Here is a 26,337-nt window from a genome sequence, read left to right as displayed (position 1 = left end):
TGTTCAAGTTTGAGTTTCACTTGCAGAGTTGAGCAGCTGGCGTCTCTAGCATGTGGCGTTTCCAATGCTTTACAACACGCGTAACATCTTTCATGACAAAACATTCAGAAACTACATTTCTCTCTTTTCCACACCACCAATCTGGTTTATTTTCATTGAAATGGCAGAAAAAGGAACATTTGTTACATTAAACATGACAGACAGCCATGCTAATAGCAAAAAGATAAGTAACGCAAACAAAAAAGTGCACAATCTACACTAACAGCTCATCAGTTGGATCCACATATAAATACAAAGCTGAGCGGAGTGACACCAGAATCAGCCAATGAGAGACCTTAACCCTCTAGAGAGCCTGATTGGACGGCGTCCTGATAGGAGGGCCCGCCTTCTTTCTGGTCAGGAAAGAGCTTGATGAGGTCATCGATTCGAAGGATAGTAATGGCCGCCTCGGTGGCGAACTTCAGACTCTTGGTTTTGACCATCGTGGGTTCGTACACTCCTGCCTGCTTGTTATCCCTTGGCTTTCCATTTACCAGATCCAAACCAATCCTAAGAGCAGAAACACACAAAAAGCAATTAAAACCAGGTCAGCATTTCATCTGAGCTCTCAGCTCAATCCATAATAGGCAACACTGCTTCCAGAGTATTGTCTAAACAAGGGATTTAAAGACAATTCAGGCAAAGCTAACTTCTGAACACCAGCATTTGAATTCTTGATTGTACGTCTGGTTGTGGTATTTCAGAGGTCTGAGCACTGACCATTTGAGGTTCTTGCGATCGGGGTTGACCTGAGCCTCATTGTGAAAGGCTCTGAGTTTGGCCACCAGGTCAGTGGAGTCCTGCGCTGCGTTCACAGCCAGAGTTTTAGGAATGACCAGCAGAGAGCGAGCAAACTCTGCAATAGCCAGCTGCTCACGGGAGCCCTGCAACACACACACAAAACACACATTACTAAAGAGCACAATCGGGAGAGCAACCACAAAGTTTCCCCCTTCATTTTCTCCAGTCATTACATGCACGCAAATCCAGTGTTAAAACGTCTTCAGGTCTGTTTTAACCCCGAAGGGATGCATAAGAACTGTTTAAAAAAAGAAAAGAAAAAGGAATCAAATGTGTACAAGTGTTTTATTTACTTCAAAATACACACTGTAACGTTTTAAGTTAGGGATGGAGCAAATATAGGTGTATGAATGCTTCAATGATCTATGGTGTTTAATAAAACATATCTACTGATCGACCAATCAGACTGTAATCTGAAATGTTAATGAATCTCATTTTCCCAATTAATCAAAAAGGATAAATTCAGCAATACTGTGGTGTAAAATTGGAAATTAAAGATGTTCCAAACTAATTCACTCACTGTAGAAAAGCTGCGCCACTTCAATAAGCATATGCTGAAGTCTTTTATAAAGTAACTATTAAAGTTACTATACCTTATAATTGAGCATTTTTAACTTTTCATTTTTATACTATTCTTAAATTTACATGCTGCCAAAATTAACGTGCTGTCGACATTAACATTAATCAACAATAAAAGCCAAAAATAAAACGAAGACAAATTAGAAAACATGGCCTTGAGGAAAAACTGTTTTTTTTAAGAACCTGTTTTCACAGTTTGGTACAGTATGGTACGGTTGGGTACACTTTTATGGCTGTTTCCACTGTCAAAAGGTACCCAAAAGCGAACTGTACCGTACCACTTTTTGGGTACTCTTTTGGAAGGTATTATTAAAAAAAAAGGTAATAATTCGCACTCAATTGCTTGGTACTGTTTTTATTTTTCTAACATTTTACGGGTGATTAAAAGACAGACGTTTCAGCACAAAGCCTTCCTCAGTGTGACATAATTCTTTAACTCCACCCTTTTATCCCACAGTCAATCACAATGTGCAATAAGTTAAACCGTCACTCCCATTTCATTATCCATTAATCACACAATAACTTATAATCTTTACAGCGATAACAATGAACAATCTTCACATTTCCAACCTCACTCTACAGAGATAAAGTGCATCAACTATGATCATTAATCAGGTGTACATCAATACAACAAAAATCTAACAGTTAACATTGTGTTCTATATTTGACAATTACTCAAAGATTAAAAAACACAAGTCTTACCTTCACCTCTACCCACATAACCAATTATACAAGAGACATTTCCCCTTATCTTCAAAAACAATTTGCGAAACATACAAAAAAACCTACATTCAAGAAACATTACTACATAAGAAAACAGCATCTCAATTATCATCATATTTTTTAACAGTTTACATTACAATATATCATGATCAATTACTCGAAAAATACCTTTACCTTTAATAACCCTCTTTTGGAAGGGTACCTAGCATGACAAAAGTGTACCAAAACACAGAGCTAGACGTACAGCTGAACGCTATTGGTTTACAGAGAAAGGTCACCGGCATGTACACACGCAGGAGAATGAAAACAAAGAAAGAGCTATTTTTAAATACACAGCCGAGACATTACACCGTAATAATATATACATATAACAACAAGCTATGGTTGACGCAAGCTTAAACAAACCTAGTTTTATCTTGATGAAGAGCCACTCAGCCAAAAAGAAGAGCAGAATCTACTCTGTGCACCATAGTTGTTTATAAGCTCGTCTAGAAGCGCGAGCAGTTTCACTTTCTCCAGAGAATTCGATGCGCATCTATTCGAAATAATGAACTTCTTAAGCTGAAGATAATATTGTGCGCTTGATTATTGAAGTGCTTCCGACATCCGATCCTTTCAGAAATGAACAAACACAAGACTGATGCAAGAAAAAACAAAGGAGAAGCCGGATAAACGGAGGAGCAAATGAACCTAAAACAAGAACAAGCTGCCATGTTTGACTATTATCATCACCTTATGGACTATTATGAACTCATAATGACAGAAGTGCTCTCCAACAGAGTGCTACATGTGCTGCTGAAGATTAAAGACATATGAGAGGTTTGCTCTGACTGTGGGTTTTATGGCTGTTTCCACTGTCAAAAGGTACCTAAAAGCGAATTGTACCATACCACTTTTTGGGTACCTTTTGGAAGGGTACCTAGAATGACAAAAGTGTACCAAAACGCAGAGCTAGACGCACAGCTTTACATTAACTTTAATCACCGGCCACTGTGGCTAGTAGTTTCCAATGTTACTAGCCACTCTGCATTTTGACTAGCCACAATTTTGTTGTTGGGAAAATATATTTTATATGCATAAATTTGACGTTGACAAGCTAAAATAAAAAAAATATTAAATTTTGTGTTGCCCACATGGATCCTCATTCATTTCACTTTTTGTGTATCGAGTATGAGTTTACTCAATGAGCACGAGCAAATGGGCCATGGTTTCATAGTGCTATATTGTAATTAGTTTTTATTTCACATCAGTTTTTAAGAACTCAAAATTAACGATGTACCAAATTTATCTCTATAACCACACGAAATAATTATTTCTTAGCCACAAATTTTTATTGTGTCAAAACAAGCAAAGTATAGCTGTATACTATACTTTTTATTTAACAAAACATTTCTTTAAAAAGAAAGAAAAGCAATTGAATTTTAAAAAATAACTATTGTCATGTATCAAAAATATGAACAGTAATCTGTCGTGGCTAAATAGCTCTCAGATCACAAGTTAACTGCACATAAATGGAGAGTTCATCTCCCATTAAAGCACTGTTGTAAAAATTATAATTAAACCATTTTACCAAAAACAAAAGCAAATAAAACCGTAAGGAAATGAAAGCAGGTGAAACACACCGTGTGTGATAATGAAAGGATGATCACATGCTCATGGTACTTTAGGCCAATTAATAATCTGTTCAAAGTGAAAGCAACCGCTGCTGCTTACAAAAAGACACATTGAGCTCTTAAAAGCATCAGGACTGTGAGTGCATGCTCATCACGTTTTGTCTAGTTTATTTGAAAGAGAACCGATCATAGTTGCGTTTCCAGTCCAGAACCTGTTCCAGTCACGGTTGCTTCACGATTCGAGAGCGCGCACGCGTTTTAAGCAGTCGCGCGCATCACAATAGCTGTTAGCACGAGTGATCGTCATCCTCTCATTCTGTATTCATTTGCTTTCTTCAGCTCGCGTGATCACAATTATTTTACTTCTCGATTCTAAGATCACATTTGCACGCATATTGGGCCATCCTTATATTGTCGAACTCTGCTTTTAGGAAAACTACAATTTAAAAACTATTTTCAACCAGCCAAAGTGGCTAGTGGAGGTGTCTGTCTAACCCGCCAAAGCTGAAATCTACCCGCATTTGGCAGGTGTTAATGTAAAGCCCTGGTTATATGTTGTGTGTTGTTTTTAAACACAAATAAATGTCTAAACTAAACGTCTGTGAAACGGTCTTGTATTTGTTCAGGGATGGTAAAGCGTGTGGCCAACGCTAAGATAGCCTGTCTGGACTTCAGCCTGCAGAAAACCAAGATGAAGCCTGGCGTTCAGGTGGTCATCGATGATCCGGAGAAACTCGACCCAATCATGTCTGACTAAATGTCTGCTGTGTGCAGTTTTTCTGTAATTGGTAACATATCAGAGACTGAACATGTAGTTTCAATGTCCATGTTCAAACAAAGTGCAGGTGATCGTTAGGGGGTTTAAACATCAGCTACTTTTCGGTCAAACCATGTCAGATTAAAACACTGAGGAGGAATGGTTGTGTGTGTGCTCACCATGCTGGTTGCGTAGTTTTCCAGATAGATGGACAAAGCGGCCTCCACAGCGCCTCCTCCTGGCACCACAGATTTAGACTCCAGCACTCGCTTCACCACACACAGGGCGTCATGCAGAGAGCGCTCCATCTCATCACACATGAAATCATTGGCCCCGCGCAGGATGATGGAGGCAGAGGTGCGCGCCTTTGTGCTGGAAGACACAGAGAGGACGTCACTTGTTGATATACATTTTAGATCAGGGCTGGGCAACTCATCCTTTAAAGACAATGATTCAGCATGAGTAGCATGTTTGTTCTGAGCAGGACGTTAGCAGAACAGTTTCTCTGTCCCGTTTCCCACTCAGGACACTCACTGTCTCCCACGCGTATAACCACACACGCCACCAGACAGGCATGGCAGCAATTATAATGGGAGTGTGTTCATGCATACACACATTAAAGAAACGCTTTACAGCCTATTCTGACAATAACATCTCGTCTTATTCTTCGCTATTAGACCACTTAACGGTCCACAAAGACCACCATTAGACACTGGAGCAGATTTAGCTGGACCAATACAGTTAACAGTTTTAGGGTGCAGTTGTGGACTAATGGTTAGGGAGTTGGACTGGTAATGGAAAGGTTGCAGGTTCGATTCCTGGTTGGAATTGAAACATTGAGATGTTTTCAACTCACTGCACCTGGACGTACCTGACTTTTGTTTTCTGGGTGAATTACACCTTATAAATACAGTATGTGACACTTTTAATGGCATTTGAAGGTGTTCATGTTTCTGTGAGGACCTGTGTGGCCGCCTTTAAAGGGCCATGACACCCCCCACTTTCGGTTAAAGTCTACTTCAGAATTTTTTCAAAAGATGCATGATTAATGGGCGTGGAGCTCCGCGAGCATCGGGCAGGAGTGGGCGTGGCCAGCAGGGGGGAAGGGCGACCAACTGTTGTTGACCGTTAGCTCAGAAAATGAGACAAACCGTGAGGAGACGCATGAGTTTATAGTTCACAAAGTTAAAATGCAAAGAAATGAACAGTGATTTAATGCCCTGCGACATTTGTTATTCGTAATTTCATATACACATAACCACAATTTATATCATTATAAAGATAAGTGTGTTCATGTAAACACTATAAATGAGGATTCTCCCTCGATCCCCGTATCCAGCAGACTCAGTGCAGCAGGTCTCCTGACCTGTCTATTTTAACCATTAACCCTGCTGGTAATCTGGAGGATTTAGTCAAACACAGCAGCACGGTGATGTGTCTGAATGTGAACGAACTCCTGATAAAAGTCAACATCCGCCATTCTCTAATTCTCGTGCTGCTCTCCCGACAAAAATACTTGCAGCACACACACAGCTTTGCTGTATGATCGGCCCTGACAAGAACGCGGGGGAAAACATGCAACAAACCCCGTGGATGATGGAAACAAACACATATGAGCTTTCATGAACGGCTAAATACTGTGTACTTGGGTCCGTGTCTCTCAGCTCGGGCTTGACTCGGGCAGGTCTCATGAATAATTAAGCAGCCGGCTCTTCTCATAGGATAAGAAAATTATGCTATGAATAATAATGAGAAACCGATGCGTCATCATTGCACTTGCAGTTCTGCGCTACGTCGCCGATTTTGTTCTCGAGTTCTCCAGGGTGTCCTGAACCTTTAAAGGGTCACGAAACACCAAAACACATTTTTTGAGCTGTTGACAGTCATATATGTGTCCCACACTGCTATAAACACTATTAGGACACCTATATTTCACTAAAAAGTGTAAATTGGTTGTTTTTGCGTTATTTCAAGCAAATTCGTACTTCCTGTTTGAAACAAATTTTTGAAGCTGCGTCACGGTCATGAGATAATAGCGTGTATTCCAGCGTGCAGACTGGACGCCTGTGCCAGAGTGTGCCTTATTACGTCTTACAGTGTGTTGCATTAATGCATGAGTAAGACTTGGTTCAAACCAATCAGCGCGCTCTATTGTGCAACTTCATTAATATTCATTAGTGTCACCGTCTTTACACCACAGAGACGCCACGTTGTGTTGGCAAAACAAGCGTGAAGTGTTGCTTTTACAGTTTGCTGCCATTAAGTTTCGTTTTCATTTTCTCTCTGTGAGAGTTTATCTGGATCACGTGTGGATTAACAGTGTACGCGACGCTCGACAACAATAATTTACGTGTCTAAGGGGGATTATTGTTTACCTGAGAGCTGTTCTCATCTGCAAACGCTGAGATCTGGATTACGGATGTAGTCTTCTCTTCATAAAGACGCGGCTCTAGTTGCTGGTGATTGTTCTGTCTCTACAGATTTGGTAAGTGAGCGACCAGTGCTCTTTGTATATTCAGTTTGTTCGTATCAAATAAGTTAACTATTGCATTGAGTGCAAACATGTTAGCACCGCATTTTGTGACCGGAATAACACACGCGGCTTTCGGACGCTACCTGCCGTGTGCATCTAAGTTTCCGGGAAATGCGGAGTTTTTTTTCTCTCATTCGCCGTGCGGTATCAAACATTGCATGAAAAATACACGGTTAGAGCAGATCTTCGAATCAAATATCTCATTTGTCGCGAGGGGCATGAATGAATTCCCTGAATGAAAGAGCCAAACTGCAGTTAAAGTCCAACATTTAATAATTTGGCAAATAATTCGACTACAGATGTCCATGTAGGTTAAACACCATCCCTTTCTCCTGTGTATTTTGACTGAAACTCGCGCGTGCCCAAATAGACACTCCCACACCCTCCCACTTTAGTTTCTCCGACACTCCCCCCTAAACAGAGCTGGACACCCCCACTTTTCTGACTTTTTCCAAAGAAGAGGTGTGAAAACACCCTGCTGAAACGAGGGGGTTTCATGGCCCTTTAAGCTTCCCTCCTGACCTTGAAAACATAATTGGCTTAATCGTAGAAAAGCTGAATTAAGATCCTGTGTAGGGTCGAATCGAGATCGTGAACTTTCTTCGATTAATCGTGCAGCCCTAATGTCCACACATGTAGCATGATGACAATAAAGCTCAACGTGACTTCTCAGTTTGTTTTAAATGAAAGTATCTCAGTCTCACTTCTTGATGAGGATGAGCTCGTCGTCACACACTCTCTCCTGCACCACCTCCTCTGCCTGACCCAACATGGACGGCTCGAACGTCTCCTCGCCCTCCAGGTTGGACAGAGAAGAGCAAACCGTGGCTGTGAAGGAAAAACACACAAGCACTCATGATCAGAACTCAATCACTAATGCACACACCAGAGTAAAGCGAGCAGGTTAATTCAGCAGACCTCCAGTAGCTTTAGCGATGCGTTTGAGGTCTTTCTTCAGGACTCTTCTCACCGCCATGGCCCCCACGTCCACGAAATACTTCAGACACATGTCGTCGATTCCTCCTGTGGTCAAAACCACATTCGCTCCTGATGCCAGGATCTTCTGAACACGTTCCTTTGTGATGTCCGATTCCCTGAAAAACAAGAGTGAGGAAAAAAATTAATAGAGAAACAAAATCATTACATTTTATAACTATATGGAAAAAGCATGCCTAATCTTACAAACGAGTCCTGAAACCATCTCAGGTAAAATGATATATTCTACCCATTTTTATTTTTTATTCTTCATAAGATGCTCACATGTAACAGGTCATATTTACATGGTTATGAAGATCATTGTCACAAGTGATCATCAATAGATTCTAATGTTAAAATGGGTGCAAAATGTTTGTGTGCATTAATTTTAAAAACAGCAATGGTAGAGTAAACATAACAGATTTATAGGGTAAAAGCTAACCTGGGGTCCGTTCTTCGTACCTCGCTTAAATGATCTAAGATTATTTGGCAGATCCCGGATCTTTTAATCTTGATAACTGATCTCTCGCTAATTTGGTTCTTCTAACGAGTTCGCGGATCAGATTAGAATGTCTGGATGAACTGATCTGAGATCGCTGCGTGTGTTGTGAAGGACAGATCTATCGATCCTCGAAATCATGATCAGCAATGCAATGATTGGCTGACGGCACAGCAGCGTAATGACATCATCTGATTAATATTCAATTATCCATGTGAGCAAAATTACATCAAATTAGCAGTAAACGGCTTGTTAAATATGACACGCAATAACTTTACACATTTGTTGTGAGCTGCAGGCTTTCCACTTTCATGTGTCAAGAGTATTCATCATGTATTTCAATGCAAATCAGTGTATTTAGTTCTACATTTAGAAAAGATTTTCTTTATTATAGTAGCCATTTTTTAATCGGTGTAAAGAATAACTGGTTGTTTACAAAAGCATTTTCATATTGGTAAAGGCGTCTGCAACATTTGTGAAGCATCAAATCACCGGCATATTAACTGTCAAAACATGTTTATGACTGCTGAAATGTATTATTGCTTTAAAAAAGTCACATATTGTGCATTTCTATTATACACAATTTGTACTAAAGCGATCTAAAAAGTTCATATCAATAAGCTTTCTCTTTGCACCACCAGGTGGCAGTCTTTGTAGCCTACTTTTATTTCGAGGGTGCAGATTGCATACGTTTTATTAAAATGTATAACTTAATTTATTTTATTAATGACTATAACTTTATTTATATAGTTTAAAAATATGTACCATTTCCCTAAGTTTATATAACTACTACTGTAAGAAAATATCAGAATTTGGAACATAACTTTCTGTATTATCTTTGCTTAAACTAAGCCAATCTAATCCTGTTTATATGAATTGAACCTGCTGCCGATCAGGTTTGAGCTAGCAGAACTGTTGCTATGACAACAACTCTCGGATCAGCTTTGAAGAACGAAACGATCCTGGATCATGTCAAATCGTCAATATCCAAATCCAGCTTACTGAGTAATCCACGTACGAAGAACGGACCCCTGAAATGCAAAGTCAACATACAAATATGTTAAAGCAAAATAAACATTGTTTTCTTTTTAATATGACTACAAGTATTATCAAGTTAACAAGTTAAATTAAATGCTCCCTTGCAACCAGCCGGAATAAAACTGACGGTCATGGCTTTCCATTAAAGGTCTTATGAAGGGTTTTGAAATGTTCTTTTTTGTTTGATGTGAGACAATTTTTAAACAAAGAGAAAGTGGGACATAGAATAGCTCCTCCCCTTATAAAAAAACAACCAATAGCATTTTTCTCACAGCTCTGCAGTAAGTGATTGAGCTCAAGCACACCACTCCGTTCACACCAGACGCAGAAGCGCGAGTGGTTTACATGTTAAGTCAATGCAAAGACGCGAATAGACATCCTGCAGCATGATACGCGCAAATGGCGCGTCGCGAATTGACAGTTTTGCACGCTTAACACGCGAATCGCATAAGTTCGAAAGTCTAAACTTATCAGACATTCGCGCCTCGTTAACCAATCAGAAGCTAGCTCTTGTTGGGGCGTAATTATGATGTCCTGGGGGAAAATCCCCCTGCCTACACCGACAAGATCTTTAAAATTGGGCTCGGCTCAGTCAGAAGCACCGCGAAAAGCCTCCATCATCCAGGTTACGTTTCTGAGCTCACAGAGCTGGATGCATCTCTGAAAGGATCTAGTGGATTCAAACACGGCTCCAAATGAATCGATGCCGTTTATAAAGCACATAAACAGAAACCCTGCCCATCACGCGAATCCACGTCTGTTCTGAAGTTAACTTGGCGCGCGCGAATGAAGCGGATTTTGACACGCGAATGAGGCGAGTAAACTCAAACGCTCACCCGTCTATTTATGCGCGATTCATCCTCGCGTTCCGCGTCTGGTGTGAACACAGCAAAATGAAAAGCAAATTGAGAAGCCGGGCGGGGTTAAGCGTCACATTTGATTTAATGCATTAAAACTAATATCTCTAAAAAAATAAGTCAGCTGTCCAGCCCAAAGGTAACACAGACACACGCGTGTATCTGCAAATATAAGAGGCTTCAGGCAGATGATGCTTTATCCCACGCGTATAACTACACACACCACAGATGTGTGGCAGCAAATGTAAATGGGAGATTTCTAGTTTCTTCCTTTTATTTCTCTGGTCCAACATTGCGCCTCACCTCTGTCTGATTTGGTCGAGTTTCTCCGGATCATTGATGACCACCTGAACGCCCAGCTTCATCTTGGTTTTCTGCAGGCTGAAGTCCAGACAGGCTATCTTAGCGTTGGCCACACGTTTTACCATCCCTGAACAAATACAAGACAGTTTCAGAGTCACACTAAAGCCTGGCGCACACAGTGCCACTTTTAAAAGCCTTAAATTGCAGTATATAGCATGTCAGACTGCACAAATATGATCCCATATCGCACTGGGAGATCTCAGTTGTCAGTGTCCAGGATTCCCACTCTTTCATGAACAGCAGAATGAATTACTTTTTAAAGGGTCACGAAACACCAAAACACATTTTTTTAAGCTGTTGACAGTCGTAAACGTGTCCCACACTGCTAAAAACACTATTAAATATGGCATTATTTTACTCGAGAGCATTTCTTATCAATGGTGAGATCCGGATTTGCTGCTCGTCTCCTTTAAAAAAAGACGAAGCTCCAGTATGTCGTGATTGTCCTGTCTACAGATTCGGTAAGTGTGTGCGATCAGCGCCCTTTCTTTGTTCATTCAGATTGCAAAGTTATTGTTGGTATGGTCAGCAGTACTCTTTCAGTGTTTACAGACAGACCTTGAGGCTGATTTATACTTCTGTGTCAAAAGTACGCGTATGCTACGGCGCTGACGCATAGCCCTTCGCCGTGGCCGTCGCTGAAGTGCACCTCTCACAACCAAGCGTAGCGCAAGCTCTGTGATTGGTTGGCTTGGTAGCGCTGACGAGTCTGGGCGGGACTGAGAGCCGCGCGAATGGCGCGAGCGCCATTCAGTGATTGTTTACAAGTGTGGAGTCCCGTGAAGGAGCTCCGGATGGAAAGTTTTGTTTTGTGTTTACCTCATAGTTAAAGTTGTTGCACGTCCGCCGGTTCCTGCCTCAAAATGAGCGAGTTTGAGCCACTTGTACATCCAGGAAGTGTTCAGGAAAAGCAAAGCAGCAACGAAGAAACTCGACACAGAGCAACATTTACACCTCACTGCCAACTAGCGTTTCGGAAGTGTTAATGCAGACCAACAGAGACAGCGCGTAGAAGTATAAATGCACAGCTAAGTGTGTTGCATGCGCCGTGAGTTACGCCGTTCACCTGACGCAGAAGTATAAACCAGGCTTCAGTCAAAATGATTTCTAAGTTACTTGGTTTACAGTACGTTAATATCACTACAATATTGAAGGATCCGCTGTAAATGCTGCTCTGTGTGTAAACACATGAACACTGCAAGCAAACTATTGCCGACCGTCGTGTTGAATTTTCGCCGCATTTTGTGACAGGATAGTCTACACACACACACACACACACACAGCTTTCTGACCTACCGAGTGCATCTGAGTTACAGAGAAATGCAGAGGTTTTTTTTCTGTTATACGACATGCGGTATCAAACATTTTACCGTCATTAAACACACTGTCTTTCTCCCCTGCGTGTGTTTGTTTTTCCTCGGTCAGCAGCACGTGCCCAAATGGCAGCTCCCACTTTTATTCAAACCCTGCCCCTTTTTCCTCCCTCGACACTCCCACCCAAACAGAGCTAGACACACCCACTTTCCTGACTTTTTCTATTCAAGAGGTGTGAAAATATCCTGCTTAATTGGGGTGTTTAAAGTACCATTGTCTTCATATGAAGTACCATTTTTTAATTCCCCCAGCATATGTAGTGCCATGAAACTCCCTTACTGTACTGTACTTACTGTACTCCCTTACACTCATACACTACTGACACTTAATTTGCCATTAAAATAGTAGAATAATGATGATGTTTCGAATGTGTCATATTCAAGTTTAAAGACCTTAAATAAAATGTGTTGAATTCAATACTGTAATATTCAAATGTGGTGTCTATAATACTGATCAAATGTGCATTATTTGTTCTTGTACAAGATTTAAGATTTTTAAATGAAGAACTGATCATGTTTAAGTTCAGTTTTTGACAGCAGCACAGTAAAATTGCTTAAATAACACGATAAACACATTTCATTTCAAACCCAATTCAAGCACATTCGAGGGCCTGTGTTTGTTTTGAAGTATTTTCCAGGCTCTGAATCCATCTCAATGTTGAGATGCTTTTAACTGGCGGCACCTGGAAGTGCCTGATTTATTTTGGTTTACGCTTATTATTTGTTATTATTTGTTTACGCTTATTAATGTCTCTAAAAATAAATCAGCTGTCCAGCCCAAAGTTAACACAGACACACGTCTGTATCTGCATATATAATAGGCTTCAGGCAGATGATGCTTTATCCCACGCGTATAACTACACACACCACAGATGTGTGGCAGCAAATGTAAATGGGACATTCAGGTTTCTTCATTGAGTTTTCTCTGGATCAACAACACGCCTCACCCCATTTACCCGACTATACAAACTTACACATTTGAATTGATTAAAGGAAATTGAGTGATTATTATTGGTTTAATTTTGTGTGGCCAAGAATCAATTGTCAATTTTGCCCTTGTTTTTGTTCGTAAACTCCTTCCGTACTCTAGCTGAGCATGAGAAACCCTCATTTCACTTCAAAACAATCATTCATGAACTTACACAACATTACCTGCAGCGCCTTTCCAGATAAGCATGGCAATATACCTCCATTAAAAAAAATACAATATAAAAATGAACATATCAAAAACTAATATGCCATTTGAAAGCAACATGCACCCTTCAAACTGAAAACATGGCAAAATATCCTGTAGTTCACTTTGCAGGGCACTTGTTGAATTAGAACAAACGTCTGACATGAAGAGGGAAACAGATAAAATGTGCGGTGTGGTGCGGCTTGAGGACCAGGATTGAGAAATGCTGCATTAATATTAGAGATGTGAACCTATACTGGTCTCACGGTTCAGTTACGATTATCATGCCATCGATTCGGTTCAATTCGATATCTCGGTGCATTGACGATGCTTTCCATACACCGCGTTATATTTTGGAGGGAGGCTATAACAAGCTGTCTGTATAAACACACACACACACACACACACACTTAAGCTCTTGCAATATCAGGGTATCTGCACATTTTTTAACAGGAAATTTAAGACCTTTTAAGACCTTTTTAAGTCCTCTAAAATGAAAATTTAAGACTTTACCTAATCAAAAAAAAAAAAAACAGGAAAATGTTCAGTGTGTCAACACAGAATGATGTGGGGAAGTATGGCGGCAAATCAATGCCAATATAAATCGAGCGCAGCGGTGATGTTTGTGCGCGAGGAGAAGTGAACCGTGAGCAGATTACTTGGTTGACTTGGTTTACTTGTGATCTCTAACGCTATTGGCTACTCTGCCTTTCCGGAAGTTAGCCGGGATTGGACGCAGGTTAAAAGATCACGCCGTTAAATATATATATACAATTTGCAAGTCATAATCATAAGAAACTTTCTGAGAACTTTATGAGGATTCAATCTCGAGAAACAGTCAAATAATAAAAATTAATCTTCTAAAATAATGACTTGCATTCTTGTAACATGACTTTCTAAACCCATTTGATTTGTCCGTGCAGCACTTGTCTGGTTTGTTGTATTTTACTTATTATTAACCACAACATCAATATTATTAACCACAACAGCAGTGCTCATTATTACACTTGGGGATGATCTTTCTAGGAAATATTGTCTTCAGAAGAGTTTATTTGCATTTTAGATCTTTCCATACAATGCATACTATATGTGCAGTGCAGCTTTGTATATTATTATAATTGTTAACATTGTTTGTAATATAGGTCAGTGTAAAATATATATATATCTATATATTATATATATTTTTCAATCTCATTTTTAGTTAATGATTGAATAACCTGCATATAAAGACTTCAATCAAAAATGATTAGCCCAATTAAACATAAAAAATACAGTGACAGACATTCAGATGGGTGTTTATCGCCACCTATTGAGCAACAATTTAATTTCTACAATATTCGTTTGGCTTTACTCACTATCCATTACATCATTCCACTTCAGAGGCATACAAATACCACTTTCTATACGACAGGCCCACATCTTAAAGGTCACATATGCAGTTGAAGTCAAAATTAGTAGCCCACTTTTTTCTTGTTTTATTTCGGCAAGAATAAAAGCTGTTTTAATTTTTTAAAACCCATTTTAAGGTCCATATTATTACCCTCTTTAACCTATTTATTTTTTCGAAAGTCTACAGAACAAACCATCGTTATACAATAACTTGCCCAATTACCCTAACCTGCCTAGTTAACCAAGTGAAGCCTTTAAATGTCACTTTAAGCTGTATAGAAGTGTCTTGAAGAATATAGTCAAATATTATTTACTGTCATCATGGCAAAGATCAAATAAATCAGTTATTAGAAATGAGTTATTAAAACTATAATGGTTAGAAATGTGTTGAAAAAAATCTTCTCTCCGTTAAATAAAAATTAGGATAAAAATAAACGGGGCTACTAATTCAGGCGGGCTAATAATTCTGACTTTAACTGTAAAGTGGAATAACAGACTAATGGCAATATATTTACTATAAACCTTTGTACTTTATGCACTGCATGCATGTATAGCCTATTTTGTATAATATTGTCCATCTAATTTATTCTGACTTGTTCTTCATAGAAAATGAGTCAAGGACAATGAGTCTTAGAAAAAAAAGAAAAAAAACACGTTTGGTTTGAGTTCAGTTTAAATGTAGGTGCTAAACTTCATCAAATGGTTTAAAACACACATTTAAAGTCTGAATTATTCGTCCTGAATTATTAGCCCATGCATATTTTCCCCAATTTCTGTTTAATGGAGAGATCTTTTGCCACATGGTATAACTCTCTCTTTCTCTCGCAAGTAATAGTTTGTTACAAGAATATATCTCATTATTTTGATATGTCATTATATGACTTGGTCATGATGGTAAGAATAGGCATTATTATGAGATTAATTATTACAAGAAATATCTCATTATTGAAAGTAAGTCTCCACCTATTATTACAGAGAAAGTAAGTCTATTAGTTTCACACTGTGACATTATGATAAGATATCCTGTATATTTTTATTTAACGGGGAAACTAGCTTACCTGCGTCCAATCCCGGCTAACTTCTGGAAAGGTAGAGTAGCCAATAGCGTTAGAGATAACAAGTAAACCAAGTCCCGCCCTAGGACTCACAAAAATCCAAAATGTTTCGCGCGAGCAGAGAGAAGAGCCAGCGAGCGAGCGGAGAGAACTGATCGCGCGCGCGCTGTAGGCATGACCTCGCTCGCGAGAGCGTACATCGTGCGCACAGATGATGATGTGCACGCGCGGGACTTGTTTTCTCGCGCTAGATCAGTTGAGCGCGCTCGAAGATCCCCTGTGCGCTCGCTAGCTGTAGTTTTCTCGCGTGTAGACCTGTAATCTGGTCTCGGTTCACTTCTCCTCGCGCGCAAACATCACCGCTGCGCTCGATTTATATTGCCATTGATTTGCCGCCATAAGACGAGTCGGACATGATATTTAAGATCCCACATGAAATTTAAGACCTCCTTATGGAAAATTACAGAATTTAAGACATTTTCAGACCTTAAAAATCGAAAATTTTATTTAAGACATTTTAAGACTTTTTAAGGACCCGCGGGGACCCTGAATATGCGTTTAGCCGGGAGAGCTTGCGCTGAGCAAAAAAACAAACAAACAAAAGGAGCACTTTTCCAACGGTTCTTTACTGAGAGCTCCGTTCCATGTGAACTCTCCCGGATAAACACATATTGTGAGGGCTTAAAGAGAGCAGTGGACGTAATGTCGAGTGAAAAATAGAAAAAAAGACTGCTGTGAAACATAACCAGCTTTGTCTTTTTGTAGGAAACACACTTTAGATGTTTTTAGGGTAAGAGGTTATTGAGTTATTGCCGCTATAACTGAATGTGTCAGGAATATTAAAAACAAAACCAACTTAACCGCGCTCATTTCTGGCGCCCCCCTGGATGTACAGCGCCCTTAGCCATTGCCTATACCACTGGCCGGCCCCGAGTTGGCTCCTGAGTGTTGTAAATACCGGCACTCACCTCCCTCGCAACAGAGCGCAAAGGAGATAAATGACGTCAGTAGATGATAACCGGTTATGATTATTACTGAACCGATACCGAATTGTCCGCGTCCGCATCGCGGTGCACCAAAAAAACAATTAATTTTGAAACCCCTAATTAATATATTAATGACAGACATGCAGAGGAGACAGCAAACGCATGAGCAGACCTTGTGAGCCGACAGTGCAGTTGAGTGCGTATCCGTTGACCAGGAAGCTCTCCTTCTGGCTGCGTCCGTGAGCCTTCAGCACATTGACAGAGTTGATGGGATACCGAGCAACCCCTTTACCGTCCACAAACTTCACAGCCACTGCGGCGTCGACCACCATATTAGCGAAGAACTCAGCATCACTGACAGAGCGTCAAGAAACAACAGCACCATCTCAAATGATCAGTCCAACACATGTGTTAAGGCACAGTTCAGCCAAAAATGAATATGCGGTCGTCATTTACTCTTCCTCAAGTTGCTTAAAACCCTTATACGTTTCATTATTGTTGAACACACAAGATATTTTAAAGAGAGCAGAAAACCACTGACTTCCATGGAAGAAAAAACAAGTAATATGGAAGTCAATGTTTCAGCTTTCTTCAAATTTCCTTCTTAAGTGTTCAAAAGAAGAAACTTAAAGGTTTGAAACTACTTGCGGGAGAGTAAACAGTGAGTAAATTTTTATTTTGTGTGAACTATCCCTTTAATAAAGGCTCATTTTGAGGACTCTAATGTTGATTGGTGCTAGAGGATACACTCCGATGATCTTGGAGGACATGGAGGTCTTGGCGGCGTTGAGGAGACACTCTCTGCCCAGGTCATCTGTGCCGATGGTGAGATTCTCATTAATGTAGCGGACAGCCTCCCTGTGAAACACAGCAGATTAGACGGTTTAAGTGAGGCTCTGTTTATACATGATATGACTGGATTAATTTACGGTTTACACCTGCTTTTAAAATCAGTGTCTTTTGTCCACTTTCAGACACTTTTCTGATTAGGGAGGATGTATATTTACTTTCTAATTTTACTTTAAATTGCTTTAAATAAATGATATATACAATTTTTACTTTTTTGTTGTTGTTGTTTAATATTATTAAAATTTAAAATACAAAATAAATGATTAAGCAATTAAATATATTATTAAAAATAGCAAATCTATTTTATAAAACTGAAAAATGCAGGTAAAAATCTATTTACACCCCCCCATTAGTTCCTAATGCAGCATTTACATTTTTACATACATAGCTGTCCACATTTATATCTGTTTTGTGAATGTATAAGACCAAAGTAATTACACAGAGTGCCTTTAGAAATAAAAAGTGTAATTCTATACAAAAAATCTTGAATTTTCATCAGGCAAAAAGGCTGACCATGCAGCTTTTTAGTGACTGTACCTGCATCCCTGCGCTTCTTTGCATTTGAGGCAATTAACAACAAAACATTGAATAAAACACTCAGCGACTTAACAAAACACAATTCAGGCCACTGCCGGTGTTCGTCACTGGTGCTTTATGGCAGTTAAGGTCTTTGCACAAGGAAGTGCAAAATGTTCATATGCGTTTTTTTTGTATTCCTATGGGAAAAATTCAAAGGAAGGAAAGAGAAGAGGAATAGGCTACATAATGTGTTCATCCAATACTAGCCTACATAGAGAGGAAGGAGAGTTTTCCTCAAAGAGCTGCGCTGGATGATCCCCAAATGCAAAGTTTATTTTTAGGAAATCAGTGGAACTTTGATACATTGCTTATGATACTTCACACGTTTCCGTACGTAAACAAATCCTAAAAAAGACTGGAAGTATCTACAGACATTGTAATAGATGATGGCCACGTTGACGTATCGGAGCAACGGACTGAAGCGATTACGTCTCTGTGTCAAATGTATGAACTGTCAAAACATCTCTCAAAAATACTCTTTCGGATGCGAAAAACAAAGAAATAAAACAAAATAGAAAATTCGAACCCGGATTGAATTTTTTTTTTATAACGAACGAACGTTTCGGAGGCACTGTGTCAATACAATTCACACAACATGAGGTCGAATTTATTTTTAACGTGCAAAAATTACGGATGAAAATGTCGGATTCAGTGTGCAATAACCTTTAATATTGATGTAAATGAGATGAAATCCATTTTCGACTACCTTATAAAGGGGCTGACAGTGGACCCTGTTTAGGCCTGAATTGAGTGTCTACACATAAACAAAAATGCATTTTTTTTCCAAAATTCACAGCAGCAGGTGTAAATGAGGCCTGAAATGTCTTGTGAATCATGCTTGAACACACAGGTCTTCCTGTCAGCAAAGGAAATGGCTCTTACTTGCAGGCCAGTCTGTATCCGCTGATGATGGAGGTGGGGTGAATCTTCTGTTTGACCAGCTCATCCGCACTCTTCAGCAGCTCAGCCGCAATGATCACCTACACACACACACACACACACACACACACACACACACACACACACACACACACACACACACACACACACACACACACACACACACACACACACACACACACACACACACACACACACACACACACACACACACACACACACACACACACACACACACACACACACACACACACACACACACACACACAGGTTTTCCTCAACAAGCTCACACTTTTACTGAAATTCATTCAACTGATGATGTATACATGATGCTTTGCGTGTTTTGTCCTCTTTCCTATAGACAAATGTCCTAATGAGGTTCTATCTCATATTGTGATTCTCAAAAACACGTAAGAACATGCATAGACCCTTTCCACAAACCTGTTATGATGTGTTTAACGCTCATCAGCATCTTGAATCCTTAAAAGGCTTTACTATTTTAATAATAATTAAAAAATAAACAAATGTATGAACATTTATATGTGTTTATGTGTGCATTAAATCATCATTGCATCAAATTACACAGAAAACTAATTATGGCTTGTGTGAGGTGTTTGTAATGCAGTAAATTTTAGAGCTGTGAACCTACACTAGTCTCACGGTTCGGTTATGATTATCATGCCATCGATTCGGTTCAATTCGATATTTCGGTGCATCACAGTGCATTGACGATGCTTTCCATACACAGTTTTATATTTTCTTCACAGCAGCAGTTCTTGTATTAAAATGTATGAATATATTTGTATTTATATACTATTTGTAATACAATTTTGTCGCTTAATACAAACAGTCAGAGATATAAACTGTAACTTTAAACAAAACGAGCATTAAGCAAATAATATAAACAAATATAAATATCCAGCTCAATTTCTGATCCTTGTCTAGTTCTCTTACACCTCTTTCATTAGTCACACCCTCAACAAAAACGGTTGCGATTGGCTCTTGCGCGCTGCGCTCTTCAGATAAGTGACATTGATAAGCGGCAGGCGGCAGCGGCGATCTCACAGCTGATGCATGATAGACACGGTGGAGAAAACTCTGCAGACACGCGCTCGTTTCTGTATCCAAACATAATGCTGTAAAACAGCCGAGAGGAGAAGAAAAGCCACCCCAGCAGGTCAAAAGGGCCACTGTGTGTGTGTGTGTGAGAGAAAGAGAGAGAGACAGAGCGAGAGAGAGAGAGAAATGGAGTAGGCTACTTTCATTCTCTCTATCTCAGTGAAATAGGGGCTTTTGTTGTATATGTCAGTGAAAGACTGATCCAGCAAACACACACAGTGAAATTGTGCACAGTTTATGAGTTTTAAGTAGTTAGAGTGTTGTAAATACTAGCAATCGCCTCCCTTGCGACAGAGCGCATATGAGGTAAATGACGTTAGTAATAACCGGTTATGATTATTACTGAACCGATACCGAATTGTCCGCGTCTGCATCGCGATGCACCGAAGAAACGATTAATTGACACCCCTAGTAGATTTACATTATTGCAGTCTTCAGTCTCACACCATTTTTGTCCTTCTGAAAGACTTGATAACCCCATCAAGTTTTTCTTATTTCAGCAAACAGTATTGTAAACAATATTTGTTATACTCTCACTGCGCTCTGAGTTTACCCAATCATGTCCACTACTGAGAAACCCAGAAACGTGAAAAGTGTCCAGGGACTGAAAACTCAATGTGCTCTCAACCTTGTGGAAGCTGCAGCAGAAGCTCTGCATTTCCTGAAGGTTCCGAGAGGGTTTCTGTATCCTGTTAGCATAGCCACACACACCGACGCAGCTCAGATGGATGGTACTATAACAGGAAAATCTGCTAATGCACAGCTTCAGCTCACCACTGATGTAGTGCCGTCTCCAACCTCCTTGTCCTGCAGCTCTGCCAGCTCACAGAGGACTTTAGCAGCCGGGTGTTCGACCTCCAGCAGCTTCAGGATGGTGGCCCCGTCATTGGTGATGGTCACGTCCTGAAACACACAAGCAAATGGTCTTAAAAACTTGGATAGTAGTTACTCCAACAGGTGAAGACAAGCACTAGGGTCATTTTCTTGTCGGCTTAGTCCCTTTATTAATCCGGGGTCGCCACAGTGGAATGAACCAGCAACTTATCCAGCAAGTTTTTTACGCAGCGGATGCCCTTCCAACCGCAACCCATCTCTGGGAAAGGGTGTCATTTTAATTTTAGCAATTCCAATTTACAAATCAGTTTATTGAGTCTTGGGTCTGACCCAAAAAAATTTGCAGGGAGAAAAAACAAAATGCAGATACTTAAAAAAGGTTTTCCCTTTTATTCTTACCACATTTATAATATAACTAGTAGGATGTAAATGTTAAAGGGATTTAAACAAGGGCTGCACAATATCAGCATCGATAATGCAATGTGCAAATCTGCAATAGTCACATCGCAGGATTTGCAATGTCAAGTTGGGATTATAATTAACCATAAAACACAATTCAGAATATGTAATTTCTGGTGTGGATGCACAGTTTAACTCTAATCTAATAATATGCAAGTATTTTATTTGGATGGATTTTTAAGGCCCTTTACTGTGTAAACTATACTGTTAAACCCCAACTGAAAACCACAAATCATGATTAGTTTCATTTGCATTTTCATTCTATTGTTTCATCTGTGCTTTAATTTATTTTGTTTTGTATAATTGTGTTTATTTTATGCAGATGCACTCCCCTACAAGTGATTCCAATCAGTATTTAATAAGCATTTATTTCCATATATGGTCGTCTTGTGAGATCATATTCATAACCAAAAACGAAAATTTCGCAATGTTAGTTTTTTTCCAATATTGTGCAGCCGTATTTCTAATTATCGAGTTTGTTTGTTCTATCAAAAACTATCTTAAGGAAAGCTGAAACCTGTAACCATTGACTTCTATAGAAAAAAAAAAACAATTACTATTGACCTCATTCTAAAATGCGGAAGTGCGCCTGTTTTCACGATTGTTTTAGAACTTCTGATTCAGTCGCCAATGGGAGAAATGACTAGGAAAAATAAACAGCAGAAAACAGTCAAACTACTTGCTCTACAAACAAATGTTTGCATTACTAAACAGACAAAGTAGAATAACATAGGAAAATATCAGTTTGCAACATCGAACAGCAAAACATGCAGTTTTAAATGTCTAAAAATGAATGGAAGTGAATGAGACCGGAATTCTTGAGCCAAAATGATTCAAATGGCTGCGCCCGCTCGTCTGCGGAGAATAAGGTGAATATAAGTGAATGGTTACAAGTTTCCAGCTTTGCTCAAAGTATGCTATTTTGTGTTAAACAGAAAAAAATAAAACCATTAAGGTCTGAAACAAGTAAAGAGTAAGGGACAGAATTTTTAATTTTGGGTGAACTTTCCCTTTAACTGTGAGAATGTTATCCTAGCAGCCTGAATGCATTTAATCGTGATCACCATATATATATATATATATATATATATATATATATATATATATATATATATATATATATATATATATATATATATATATATATATATATATATAACAGAAGACTAAATCGATTGTCATTTTATCCAGAATTATACAGCTCTTAACCTTAATTCAAACCTTAACTCTAATGTCTGTTTTAGGATATTAATTGAACTATTCTAAAGTTAGGCAAACAGGTTAAATGTGTGTTACAAATACAACAAAAACAGGAAATTTCTAAAGGACAGCAAGAAAAAACCCTCTTCAGGCAATCAGCACTAAAGCTGCTGTACTTATAGCGTCATTCTGAATAAATCTGCCTCAAAAATAAATTATGACTGCCACCATTTAAATAAACTACAAAACATACATTATAACATAGAAATGGTTCATATACAACTCAATATTTGCATTATTATGGCCCAGTTTTACAAACAGGGCTTAAATTTAGCTAGGACTAGGCACTAGTTAAATACGGCTATTTAAGATATATTTATAAAAATGGCCTTAGAAAAATATAACTGTTGAGCACCTGGAGACAAAACAAAAAATGACACTGACATCTCACAACAAGTTATTTTGAGTTGAGACAGCTCAAACATGCAATTTAATCTTGACTAGCTTTAAACCTTGTTTGTGAAACCGGGGGTATAAGTAATAACTTCGATGATTATTAAACAATGCATCTTCAACTAAATCAATACTGCCATTTTGGGGTTTTCTATAATAAAAGTAATTTTTGTACTGCACTACTACTCCTGATGTTTTCCATCAGACAGATGATCTGGCATGTAACAGTAAACATCATGGCTTATTCAGACAGGAGGAAACAAGCTTAAACTTACTCCGATGTCATCCACCAACATCTTGTCCAATCCGACGGGACCGAGAGAGCTCTTCACGATGTTAGCAATGGATGCAGCAGCCATGACTGCAAACGAACCAGTAAAACACATCAGCATGTGAATATTTAACAGTATTCATCAGAAGAGGGCTCAGTTATACCTGCTCTGTGAACTGTGCTTACAAGTTAAAATTACTGCTGGGCAAAGATTAATCAATTAACTGCATCCGGAATAAAAGTTTGTTTTGACAAATGTGTGTATAATATATATATATATATATATATATATATATATATATATATATATATATATATATATATATATATATCAAACTCGTAGCAGTGCGATATAGCTGTATGTCAGCACTGGTGGTGGCGTTGACACAACGCACACCTCCCACCAGTGCCGATATACAGCCATATCGCACTGCTACGAGTTTGACGGCATAATTGTGTATATAAAAACAAAACCAAACATGGAGAGTCTCAAAAACCCTTTTGTAAGAGGAACTACTTTCTTCCGCCTTGGGTTCAAATCATAAGCTGACAGTTAAACAGCTGAGCGTGCATCTTTTACACTTTAGATCTGTAGTGTCTGCTTTTTGCTGGCTGTATGTGGGCGGAGTAATACACAAAGTGTAAAGAGGCTGTATGGGTGCTGATATTACTTAAATATATCACGGCTATCAGCCAATCAAGTTCGAGAACCAGACAGAACTGTTGTATGTATATATATATATATATATATATATATATATATATATATATGTAGTGAAAGAGAGAGATAGACAGATAGATAGATAGATAGATAGATAGATAGATAGATAGATAGATAGATAGATAGATAGATAGATAGATAGATAGATTCTCCTTAATATTACAAAGTCAGAACAGTATTCTTTACAAATTCTGAACAGGTAAATCTTATTAGCAGCAAATGACGTTATCAAAATACAAATTGTTCACAGTCAATTAGCTAGTGTTTATGTTGTTTAGAAGTCCTACTTGCATGCTAGTTTCAATCGAATATTCAAAGTAACATGATAAATTATATAGAGACTGCTAAATGAACGAATGTGCGAATATAAAACTAATTTTACCTCTATGAAACGCATAACGTTAATGAGTCGAAACCAGAGTAAGTCAATAATAACAGAATTTTCATATTTCATACCGCTTGAATTGTTTACCAACTTGAATATTTGGTCTGAAAAATCATGCCTATTATTAGTATGACTTCAACACAACATTAGCACCATGTAATTGACTGTGAACAATGCTATATTCAAATAATATCTGGAATTATATTAAGCAGAAATTTCAAATGTGCGCATATAAAACTTTACTCCAAAGACATATTTAGGTCTATAACGTCATTACAGTGTTATAGATCAGTAATGTTAACGCTGTGGTTCCAGTAAGCCGCACGTGCTGCTAGCGGCACCGGCCGCCGCTCCTCCGCTCAAACAGCAGCTGCGTCAGGCTGTTCACCCGGACTCTGCGTTATGTTACGGGTAATTATGATCTCTTCCAGACTCACCGTTTTGAGACCTCACGGACTCGCCAGTCGTCCTCTGGCCGAGCACGCTTAACGGACTGTCTATCATGGACATGTTGGACTGGAGAGAAGAATGGAGGCGCGCGCGGTGGGTTATGGGTAGGCTGGGCGCGGGAGGGGCGCGTGTGGAAACTTCCAGATCAATCGTGACGAGCTGCTCTCAGTTCATAATAAACACACACACGAGCCGCCGAACCACTACAAACACTCAACTCTGCACACCGACGTGCATAAAGAGGTATGTAACCTCACATATCAATACAAAGACTGTTTGACGTATAAAAAACTACATTTCCCCGTTTGCATCTTGTTCTTCTTCTATGATGTTTTGTTGCGGTTTTGGGTGCGTTTACCGCCACCCTACAGGATGGATGCATATTGACGTCAAGTTAAAACCTAATTTGAAAGTCTCTGATTTTACCCCTTTTGCAAGATATAAGTCTTTGGTGTCTCCAGAATGTGTCTGTAAAATTTAAGCTCAAAACACCCATCAGATCATTATTAGTTAGACATGAGTGAAGCAGAAATTCAGCTCATTTGTTTAATAGTATTGGGCCCAATCCCAATTCTACCCCATACATACAGATCTGTAAAAAACTTGCCTTTGTGTCATAATAATCTGCCATATTTTCCAGAAAAGAAATCGCAACAGAATATATAGTAATGTGAAAAAAGTTAGGACTCCCTATAAAACTGGTGTGTGTATATAAAAATGATCTGGTGTGTGGCAAATTTGGAAAATGAAACATCAACATTGTGTTAACAGAAGCAAGTCAGGCACGTCCATTTTTCAGTTCCAACCAGGAATCATACCTGCAACCTTTCTATTACCAGTCCAACTCCCTAACCAGTAGGTCACAACTGGTTACTAAAACTGTGACGATCTGTGCTACCTCTTCGCTTAATCTGTAATATATCAAGATTTAGCAGTCAAATCATAAAAGAATGAAAGAAAAAAGTTAATATACTCTATTGGATTCCATTGTGTATCAGAACAAAAAATATCTGGTCCTTTACAGGTCTTACACTTTGTGAATTGAAACATCAGATGGACAACAACTCATCACATATTGCACAAAATGGAGTTCAGCCAGCATCTCATCTCTTCACAGCCTTCAGAACGCAAAATGCTGGATATACGGATTAAAAATGATTCAGCTCCGTCCCTGAAGAGACATAAGGTATGTTTAATTTTGTCTATTGTTAATTTATTGTGTATAATGTGAATTTTGCTGCATATGTTTGTAATGAGGCAACAAACACATGTAGACTGCTGAGTATTTAATGCATGTTTATGCATTGTGTCATATCACTGAGCTCTTACTGTGATTTTTCAGAAGTGAAAGAACTGCAATATA

At 38.9% G+C, this 26,337-nt stretch overlaps 3 protein-coding genes across 6 annotated transcripts in view; 2 read left to right on the top strand and 1 right to left on the bottom strand.

Annotated features, from left to right (window-relative positions):
- Positions 1-26,337, top strand: part of LOC100002469 (uncharacterized) — a 225,505-nt gene that overhangs the window by 27,822 nt on the left and 171,346 nt on the right. The window lies entirely within an intron of this gene.
- snai1b (snail family zinc finger 1b) overlaps positions 1-26,337 on the top strand; it is a 159,957-nt gene that overhangs the window by 74,391 nt on the left and 59,229 nt on the right. The gene's annotated exons all lie outside the window — the stretch shown is intronic.
- tcp1 (t-complex 1) lies at positions 117-25,051 on the bottom strand. 4 transcript variants are annotated; one of them, XR_015522591.1, is made up of 12 exons: positions 24,962-25,051; positions 23,423-23,508; positions 20,976-21,104; positions 19,065-19,162; positions 17,502-17,612; positions 16,927-17,108; positions 10,718-10,844; positions 7,964-8,139; positions 7,453-7,873; positions 4,692-6,416; positions 760-923; positions 117-549 (listed from the first exon to the last, which is right to left on the bottom strand). XR_015522591.1 is itself a non-coding variant. In NM_131230.1 (12 exon segments), coding segments are annotated over 12 exon segments (1,671 nt in total). In that variant the 5' UTR covers positions 25,029-25,032; the 3' UTR covers positions 121-335.

This window comes from Danio rerio, chromosome 23, assembly GCF_052040795.2.
Source record: "Danio rerio strain M-AB ecotype USA chromosome 23, GRCz13ab, whole genome shotgun sequence".
Classification (NCBI taxonomy): Eukaryota; Metazoa; Chordata; class Actinopteri; order Cypriniformes; family Danionidae; genus Danio; species Danio rerio.
The sequence above is the reverse complement of the archived record's forward strand: the minus strand, read 5'-3'. Positions and strand labels throughout refer to the sequence as shown.